General features: G+C 44.0%; 1 protein-coding gene across 1 annotated transcript; it reads left to right on the forward strand.

Annotated features, from left to right (window-relative positions):
* Window positions 1-3,210: 3,210 nt before the first annotated feature.
* sumo2a (small ubiquitin like modifier 2a) lies at window positions 3,211-10,251 on the forward strand. Its single transcript, XM_015954443.3, has 4 exons — window positions 3,211-3,353; window positions 4,064-4,195; window positions 4,272-4,343; window positions 9,797-10,251. Exons 1-4 carry the CDS (start codon window positions 3,333-3,335, stop codon window positions 9,860-9,862), a joined length of 291 nt encoding a protein of 96 aa, XP_015809929.1. The 5' UTR covers window positions 3,211-3,332; the 3' UTR covers window positions 9,863-10,251.
* The last annotated feature ends 217 nt before the right edge of the window (window positions 10,252-10,468 follow it).

Raw genomic sequence — 10,468 nt, forward strand, 5'->3', positions numbered from 1 at the left:
TTATGCACAAACCGATATCTAATGACCCTGTTGATGTCCTGCTGTTGATGCATTTAAAACATAAAAATCCTAGCCGTTGCTCCGCCAGCGCCCCGTCGGAGTCGGCTTACGTCTGATCTTCCTGCTCTGGTTACTCCTGAGTACTTGTGGAGTTACTTTACTTAGCACTGTTTTATCACGAGTTTCAGTATTGTCCTGTTGTTTGAGAAAAATATTTGTTGAGCATTATTGCTGTTTTCCTTCTGGATAAACCTCTAAATATGGACGCTTAAACGTACGACATGATCAGATGTGTGAAGTTCTGCTACATTATTAGACCACTCTGGTGTGAATCCTGATCTGCTACATGTATTACAAGCATTTTTAATTTTGAAATATCTGCAAATTAAAAGCACTGTGCCGGAGACAATAGTGCTTATTTGTTTAACCCGAGCTGCTGACGAGTACTATGGTAAATAACATGTTACATATTGTACATCTGGTGTTAAATGACCTGGAAACTGAACTATAGTGGTAGTTTAAATGCTTTACTAGTGTGGGAGTTTAATTAAAGTGAAAACAAAAATGGTTTTGTTTACACTGCGAAACAATAAATGACATAAGTGGTAATGTTTTCATTTATTATTGTCTTTTATGAGTTATTGGTGTTAAGTGAAACACTGCATAATTGTTATGAATGAAGTATTTATGCTTTTGAGGTGATTAAAATGTCATGGCATATTTTTGAAAAGCTATTAGTGTGCATGGGGAAATAAAGGAGATGACTCTATTTGTACTACACTTCTCACACGTCTCGTCTTGTTTTCATGCTGCTTCAGTCATAATTAGTCCAAATGTAAAGAGCCTTTGTCGACAGCAGTAAACATCACACCTAATCGTTGGCTAACGTAGGCCTGCGACTGGATGGCTGAAGTAGTATTTAGTGCCCTCACACATTTACAATCCCACACATTAATATACAGTCAAGCTCACGCGTTGAGTCAGCTTCCATTTAATGTTTTTTTGCAGATATTTGCTCTCGTTCAGTTGTAATAACATGTTTTCATTCAAACAGCCTGGATACTTCTAATATCTGGGTTTAAAATGTTCTCAGGAAATAAATCTTAAATTTAGCTCCAAACTTCTAACATTTTTTTGAATTTCCAAATATAAATCTGGCGTATAATGTCTTTTTGTTAGATCACCTATAAGCCACCGAAATATTTGCATTAATCATACCTCACAGGTTTTAAAAAAATCGTGACAAGTGTTTTTGATAGTCAAACGGACCAGACTTTATTGAGGTTCTCATTGATTTTAGTTTTCAACTCTGTGCTTTATTGTCTTTAAGATCTGTTTGTTTACAAACATTGATCCAGATGTGTTGTGATTTGTTCAGTTTTAAAATGTAAATATTTACCGTAAATCCTCTAACACAGGCCCCAGGCCTGTATTTGACTCAAGCTCATCAAGCTCCAGGCCTTTATTGGAAGGAGGGCCAGTATTAGAGGCAGGCCTCTATTTCTATTTGAGCAAAATGAACTAATGGTTCGCTGGAGTTTTTGACAATTAAAACCGCGCCCACATTTTCAAAGTTAAACACATTTCTTTTAACAACGGTAGTTTCTGCTTCAGCCCTCTCCCCCCTCCCCCTGCGCAGTGGCCGCAAACTCACTGATGTGCCTGCAGCCTCTCGGAGTTCCTGCTGCTCTAAACATTAAAATAATGATTTCATTTTCTGTTCCTCACTTCTGATTACCTTCAATGGTGTCTGTTTGTTGCAACCAGCAGGTACAAAAACTAACTTGTTTTTATTTGACTATTTTTCTGTCCTGCCTGTTTATTATCTTCCTGCATCTCCTCTCAATCCTAAAGAAAAACTGCTACCTGGCTTCATATATATTCACCTTATGAGTTACCTTTGAACTGCAGTTCTAAAAGATCTACCGACCGCTAAAACTGGGGAGTGCTCGCTGCTTGGCGGCCGCATCAGTGATCGGTGCGTCACCAGAGGACAAGGTGATGCGCCCCGCTCCACAGCAGCGAAACGCATCAGGCACAAGTAAAAGACAGAAAACATTAAAGGAAATGAGCCGACATGAACGATTGCGTGTTAAATTGGTTTTTGAGGTGGCGACACCTGATTTGATAACGTTACTGTGGCTGTGCTCAGGACGCAGATGTCTGGAGCGTGTCAACGATCAGAGCTTTGCATGCACAAGCTGGTTAATATGAGGTTAGGATGGGGGTGAGGGGAAGGTTAAATTGCAAGAGGGAAAAGGTCACAATTTGGTTAAATGTCCATTTTACGGCGGGCGTCAGTACCGACGCTCTGGCACAGCGCGTTGCCCCCTCCCCGAGCGCAGGAGCTTGTCACCTGCTGACAGCAGGCTGCTGTCTTTTCCGAGGGCTGCATCTTGCCGGTCATTATCACGTGACAGCGACTAGTCGATGACAGGCATAAAAAGTCACTATAGTGAAGTCGACTAGTTCATACAACCCCATTGCTCCCCAGAGTGTTCTGCAGCGCACATTCTCTTTGAACTTGATATCAAATGTTCGCCTCCTCTTCGTCTCCGCACCTGCCAAATCGCGGTCTGTCACTGGCAAATCAAAGGTGAGACGGATGACCCCACCCCCCCCCCCCCCACCCCCCCACCCCCCCGTGGTACTTGCTTGTTACCACATTCCACCCGGCCACAATAAAATACCGGCCATTATTCACCTCTGCCGACTCAGACACCGGCCAAAATATGATACCCAGCCGTTAATTGAATACAGGCCAATATTAGAGGATTTGCGATATGTCCTTTTTGGAAAAAGAGGCGTTCTCAAACTAGCCTGCCTAGCAAGACAAATCTGTTCGGTTGTTTTCTAATTGTCTGTTATTACCAGAACCCTGACCTTTGACCTGCTCACTGAGGCCTGAAGAAGCTGAAATTGAGCGCTTTTTAAACAGTTTTTCTAAGAATTGACTTTGAAGTAAATATATTAAACGGTGTGTACTGAAGTCAACAAGCGTTGCAATTTCTGTTATGTGCAGACTGAATAACGTAACGACCCACATCTGTAATTTTTCACAGCATAAGTTCACTGTGCAGCAGCACTGGATCCGCGCAGTCTGTGCGCTCCTGACTCAGAGGAAGCAGCGCCTGTCTGGAATAACTTCGGCCTCGTCTGGCACAGCAACTGATTGTGAGTCCGTGTGCGCGGTTTACTAAACTGAGGAAAACGAATTCTTGCGACCTCAAAATCTGAAAATAACTTCCTTATCTGACCCTGACAAGTTTGAAAGTGACGCACTTGATGGCGCATGCGCAGCAGACTAGCTAGTAGCCGCAGTAACAGCAGCAATGGCAGACGAGAAACCCAAGGTAAGAAGGGAGTGTTTCTGATTGTTTTGACTATTTATCGTTTTATTCGCGCCAAACATACATGTTACACCGTAAGGGTGATTGTGTGACGTGTTTTGGCAGCTTCTCGACTCGAAGCATTCTTCTGTTCAACCGCCGTGCTACCGCGTTAGTTAGCTAGGTAGCCGGTAAAATAACAGAAGAAGCTAACTCGGCTAATGTTCCTGAGCTCTGGACAGAATAAAAGAAAATGCGTAAATGCATTATAGTCTGTGTGCATATTTCCTTCACACATTTAGAGTGTAGCTGTTATTGTGAAGGATGCGCTGGGAGTTATTAATTTGTTATTGCATACCCAAACGTCGTAAAAATGAAGCTAATGAATCGTAAAGACGCCGGCCAGGCCAAAATAAACCAGTTAAATTAAACCCTCAGGTATATGTATGAGCTCTTAGTAGGCCAGTTGGACAACTCACCGCACATCCTTCTGGATAAAGTATGGCGTTAATAGTTCCTGGAGGGTTAACATTCTCCACACATCCCTCTGAGCTGTAGGCCATTGTTGCTAAAATGCTAAAGCTAACGTGCGGAGTTTACGTCGCTCCTTTCTGCACGAGGTTTGCAAATCTTCATTCACATCGACTGGGCAGGAGGGCAGACCGCAGCAGATGAGTTTTGATTTTTCTTGTCTGAAAGCAACATGACTGACCAAATATCTGCTTTTTTTTCAGGAGGGAGTTAAGACGGAGAACAATGAGCACATCAACCTGAAGGTGGCGGGCCAGGATGGCTCTGTGGTGCAGTTCAAAATCAAAAGGCACACTCCTCTTAGCAAACTGATGAAGGCTTATTGTGAACGACAAGTGAGACCACTACTCGGTCATTTTTGTCTCTTAGTTACATCATAGGCTTCATTACCTCTCCTTTCTGTCATGGCAGGGACTGTCCATGAGGCAAATAAGATTTCGGTTTGATGGTCAGCCTATCAATGAAACGGACACGCCTTCACAGGTAAGACTACTCATGACTGTTCAGACTGTGTTTCAGTCTGCTTGACAGTCCAAAAAAATGTTCATTATTTAAAAAGATGTGTTGTTTTTACCATTAATCTCTAGAAATAACCATCGAATTTTTGTTAAATGAGTTAAATGATGCCCAGCTGTTGAAAAAATATTGGCGACTTTGTAACATAACCACAAAAATCAGATCTAAATTATATAGAAGTGGGTCTAAGTCTCTCGGCGACCCCATATTAGTCACGCCATGTTGTCTTCTGGACTGACAGACTGGGGTGGTGGTCCCCTTATTCAAAAAGGGGGACCACAGGGTGTGTTCCAACTACAGTGGGATCACACTCCTGAGCCTTCCTGGTAAGGTCTATTCAGGGGTTCTGGAGAGGAGGGTCTGTTGGATTGTTGAACCTCAGATTCAGGAGGAGCAATGTGGTTTTCGTCCTGGCCGTGGAACACTGGACCAGATCTGTACCCTTAGGGGGATCCTGGTGGGTACGTGGGAATTCGCCCAACCAGTCTACATGTGTTTTGTGGATTCGGAGAAGGCATTTGACCACGTCCCTTGGGGGGCCCTGTGGGGGATACTCCGGGAGTATGGGGTACCAGGCCCTCTGATACGGGCTGTTAGGTCCCTGTATGACCGGTGTCAGAGCTTGGTCCGCATTGCCGGCAGTAAGTCGGGCTCGTTCCCAGTGAGAGTTGGGCTCCGCCAAGGCTGCCCTTTGTCACCGATTTTGTTCATAACCTTTATGGACAGGATTTCTAGGCGCAACCAAGGTGTGGAGGCATCCGTTTTGGTGGCCTGAGGATCAGGTCTCTGCTTTTTGCAGATGATGTGGTCCTGTTGGCTTCATCAGAACGTGATAGTTCGCTGGAGCGGTTCGCAGCCGAGTGTGAAGCAGCTGGGATGAGAATCAGCTCCTCTAAATCTGAGACCATGGTCTTGATTCGGAAAAGGGTAGAATACCTTCTCCGGGTCAGAGATGAGGTCCTGCCCCAAGTGGAGGAGTTAAGTATCACGGGGTCTTGTTCACGAGTGAGGGAAAACAGTTTCTCTTTAAGCTGAATTTAACATCAGTTTATCTTCATGAAACAAAAGAATAAAGTGGAACAAGAACTTCTATCTTCTATTTCTCTCTCCTTTTAACTTCTCCGTGTCCCTAAATAAGAGACAGACGATCACGCTGCAGCCGCCGTCACTGACCCCGCCCCCTCCCCAAGACCGGATCTCCCTACATTACAACACTCGGTCTGACAGAGTGCTTCCAGGAGAAACAATAATTAAATTATGAAAATAATAATGCGTGTTTGGAGGAGCGTCCGCCGATCCTCTCTCTTGTGTGAGCAGACAGTCTCTCACTCTCTCATATCGAGCGAGCGAAGCGCGCCGCATGACAACCCGCTCAATTAACTTAATTCACGGCCCAAATCCAACAGAACCGGTCGGGCTGATCCGGTTCCAGTTCGATCTCAGGTTACAACTCTAGCGCTCAGCCCTGCAGGACCACATAAAGGCGGAACCACTTGGTAAATGTGGAGGACGCTGGCTCTGACAGATTTGGATGCTGCGCTGGAGCCGCCGTTAAAAAAAAACAAAACTACATTCCACTATAATCGATTATGGCGTCCTCTTCTACGATGCAGAATCTTTTATGTCCGCATCCCCATGCATCGATTATTTGATTATTTTCGTCAGCTCTAGTTCCTACCCTCACCTATGGTCATGAGCTTTGGGTAGTGACTGAAAGAACGAGATTGAGGATACAAGCGGGCAAAATTTTCTCCGAAGAGTGGCTGGGCTCTCCCTTAGAGGTAGGGGGAGAAGCTCAGTCATTCGGGAGGGGCTCGGAGTAGACCCGCTGCTCCTCCACATCGAGAGGAGCCAGTTGAGGTGGCTCGGGCATCTGGTCAGGATGCCTCCTGGACGCCTCCCTGGTGAGGGTTTCCAGGCATGTCCAACCGGGAGGAGACCTAAAGGTAGACCCAGGACACGGTGGAGGGACTATGTCTCTCACCTGGCCAGGGAACGCCTTGGGATTCCCCCGGAGGAGCTGGCCCAGGTGGCTGGGGAGAGGGAAGTCTGGGCCTCTCGCCTTAGGCTGCTGCCCCCACGACCCGACTCCGGATAAGCGGATGAAAATGAATGAATGAATGGATGGATGGATGGAAACCCATGAGGAGAAAACACATTCACTGATTTGTAACAAATGGTTATAAAACTTTCAACATTCATTAAAGTTGTTTTACTCATTTACCACTTCACTCGTTGCCAGTGATGAAAGGAAGTCTGATGTGCTCGTCATTTTGCTGGAGACTGTGCTTCCAGGGATTTTTGTTACCCTAATGGCCGTTCGTTGGTAAGGTTTTACTCGAACATAAATATACCACTTGCTTGCATCGATTTAGGTATGTACTACCCTCTGTCTCCAGGGAAAGTACACATGATCACTTTTAAGGTGCTGGATTTGAGCTAAACATATTATTTTAACCGTAATTCTAAGTTTCATAACTTTATTGAAAACCAAACAATGTTGTGAAACAAAAAAAAAGACCACATTCGTGGATCTTGAGGGGTTTTTTGTACTTCACAGGTTTAAATAAATCATCAAAATAAACTTGAAAGGCCATGTGTAATGGAATCATTTAAACGAGCATAAATGACATCATTTCTAACAAATATTTACAGTTTCAACAAAATATGAACACCTCATAGTCTAGCGATTAGTAAAACAACTGCAGTTGGTATTTTAAGCTGTTTTGATCAAATCTGGTGAGCATTTGCTCTCGGACACGCAGCATTGCGTTGCGTTTTTAGTTCCAGCAACAAAACATATCAGAAAAGCACTTCATGGACACCGTAATTTCCGTCCTACACGCCGCTATTATTTCCCTGTGCTTTGAAGCCTGCGGCAAATATCATGGTTGCGGCTCATGTGTAGATTTTTGTTGGCCAACAACCACTAGAGGCGCTCTCCAGCAGTAAAGTGAGACAGGCACGTTTACACATCAGACACACCCTCGTGATGGAAAACACGCGGAGGTATGCTGCAGCTTTCAAGTTAAAAGCGATCGATCTGGCCATCAAACAAGGAAACAGTCACTGCACGGGAGCTTGGCATAAATAAATCAATGGTGCGACGTTGGAGGCGGCAGCGGGAAGAACTCGATGTAAAAAAAACGACAAAAGCTTTCAGAGGAAATAAAAGCAGATGGCCGGAATTGTAAAACATTCTTGAAGACTGGGTGAACACACAAAGAGCAGACGGCCGAGGTGTTTCCACTGTTTCCGCTGTGCAGATCATTACTAACAGGCATGTTTAGTGTGCAGTTTTTATTTTCTAGTCATCCAGGGCTTATTAATGCTGTGTCAGCGCTGTTCTTTTCTTCTAAACATGCAAATGACCGGTAATAACGTGTCAGTTCTGTTTTTATTTTATAACCATCCAGAAATATGAATGCTATCAGTGCTGTTTTCTTTTCTAAACTTTCACGTTCACCCGTGTTTAAAATTCGTTTTGTTGAATTAAAACAACGACGAAAAACTTCCGTGTAGCGTCTTTCTGTCTAATTATCTTATGTTATGGCCGTACGTGCGCTGTGCGCCGGAGACCCGCATGTGGCTGCTGCGCACCGGCTTGTATTTGAGTGCGGCGTGTGCAGGGTCCGAAATTAACACTCGCCAAATGCGAGCGAGTAAATTTTTTAGCTCTACCTGCCACCTGGCGAGTAAATGTTTGCACCAAATTAGTTATTTTTATCAGTCATCTTCCACGGATTTCTGATACTCCTCCCGCCTGCATGCAACGTACACAAACGTACGCGAAACGTGAGCGCCGCATCCAACGTCATTTCCACCTATCCCATTCAATCAGTTCATCAAGTTAGCAGTTAGCTTCGTGTTAAAACTAGCGGTGAAATGTGGCGGTTTTTAACTGGAGTCAGTCAGCCTTCCAAAATAAAACTCGTTGAACTGGAAGAAAAACCACCAGGACCAGTGGCAACCAGAAGATTTTGTGAAAAGTGGCGAACCGGAGATGGCGGAGTCGTGAGACAATGGCTACATTATGATGGCCACGTAGCGTTGCTGCCTTTCACAGACAACTGGCCCTCGGCATTCTTCAAATATCCAAAAAAATGCCCGGACTTCCGACTTTGTCTTCTTTGAGGGATAGTAAATGTCCCGAGTGCCGTCTCCTCCTGCCATTATATGGGCTGCATGGTGGTGCAGTGGCTAGCACTGTTGCCTCGCAACACGAAGGTCGAAGGTTCGAAACTCGGCTGCGGCCTTTCTGCGTGGAGTTGCGTGTTCTCCCCATGCATGCGTGGGTTTTCTCCGGGTACTCCGGTTTCCCCCACAGATCACAACATGCCCTATAGGTTAAAAAAATTTGTAAGTCGCTTTTGGTAAAAGTGTCTGCTAAGCACATAAACATAAACATTATTTCAGCTTTAGCTTCAAGAAAGTTTTGGTTGTAAACAACAAAGTGCGCATGTGCCGCCGGCAACTTCAGCAGATGATACGGTGGCTGGTAAGGGTCACCGCGCCGACACCGCAGCCACGGTAATCCACCGAGATAATTGTTTTTTAAACAAGACTGTTATTATTATTGTCAACTTTTTTACCGGGGTTTACCGCTACACCGGTTACCGTGACAACCCTAGCCCTGACACTTTCAGATATTCTCATGGTGCAGCTGTGTTCTCCAGAGATCAAGGACTGTGACCCAAATGAGGCTGTAATGCTTTGGCACAAAGAGGGTGTCAGAAGCAGGAGGCCAGACTTCATGGACAGAGAAAACAAGGAGTCTGACTAGATTTCAATGAAAGAGTTCATAAAAACATCTCTAAAAATAAATAAATAAATAGTAAAAATGACAAAAGAGTTGTTTTTCTTATTAATTGATGTTTTAATTATTTTGTCACTCTGTTTGGAATCAACATAATATAAAATAACATGCTTTAGGTGGATCTAAATCATTTAGACTTTTGGCCGGTAAAAAATATGCTTGGCCGGTAGATTTTCATCATCTACCAGCCAACTTGGCCGGTGAGTAAAAAATTTTATTTCGGATCCTGGGCGTGTGTGTGTAGAAAACCTTTTTTTGCTGGTGCGGCTTATATTGAGGTGCGCTCTATAGTCCGGAAATTACGGTACTTTGGGGTGTGTGATGTACTTGATTAGAATTAGAAAGCATGCCTGGACAGCAGGGTTAATCTGCAGTCATTTGTGACATTGTTTGTGGAAAGCCACTAATGTTGAATTTGCTCAAAAGGTTTACCACCGACAAATCAGCGTGAAAGGTTTATCTTAAAGCTGTCACAATTGTGATCACTGATCCTCAACACTGCACTGTTTCATTTGAATCATCAAAAGCTGCTTTAAATAATTCCACTGCTTACAAGTTTCTACTAACCTGCTCACTCTGGCCTTTCTAATTTTCTCATTTGCAGTTAGAAATGGAGGATGAAGATACGATTGATGTTTTCCAACAGCAGACCGGAGGCACGTCTCTATAAGACTGTTGGCTATGGACAGCCCTACCTCTCTCTAGTCCCTGAACACCTTTGTTTTACCTGTCTTCAAATGTTCTCGGCTGGTGTTGATCCCACCCAGTGGAATAGTAGTGCAGCAGCAGAGCAGTGTGTACTCGTCTCACCGACATTCAGACATTAACTTGTCGGTGCAGGAAGCTGTTTAAGCTGCAGTGACTCATTTGTGCTGAAGATATTAAACAATGTCACAGTTATTCCCTTTTTTTCCAAGAGTAAGAAAAAAGTTCAGTTGTTTTTATACACTGTCAGGTTTGGATTCTGAATTTTGTCATTGAGCCCTTGTTTCAAATTTACTGACATCAGTTGTTGTTGTTTAAAATGTATTATTGGAATAAATTGACATTTTTTAAACATCTTTTGCTTCTTTTATGGCACTCTAACCACACTTGTGAGTATTTTTGAGCACCACTTAAGCATTAAGCGGATGTAACACTTTAGCCTGTAATGCAGGGGTATTCGATTCTGGTCCTGTAGGTCCAGCCCGGTTTAGTTTCAACACACCTGATTTCAATCGGCAGGTAATTAACAGGCTTCTGCAGAGCCCAACGAGCTGCATGATATGAAGTGTCT

The sequence above is a fragment of the Nothobranchius furzeri genome, chromosome 7 (genome assembly GCF_043380555.1).
Source record: "Nothobranchius furzeri strain GRZ-AD chromosome 7, NfurGRZ-RIMD1, whole genome shotgun sequence".
Classification (NCBI taxonomy): domain Eukaryota; kingdom Metazoa; phylum Chordata; class Actinopteri; order Cyprinodontiformes; family Nothobranchiidae; genus Nothobranchius; species Nothobranchius furzeri.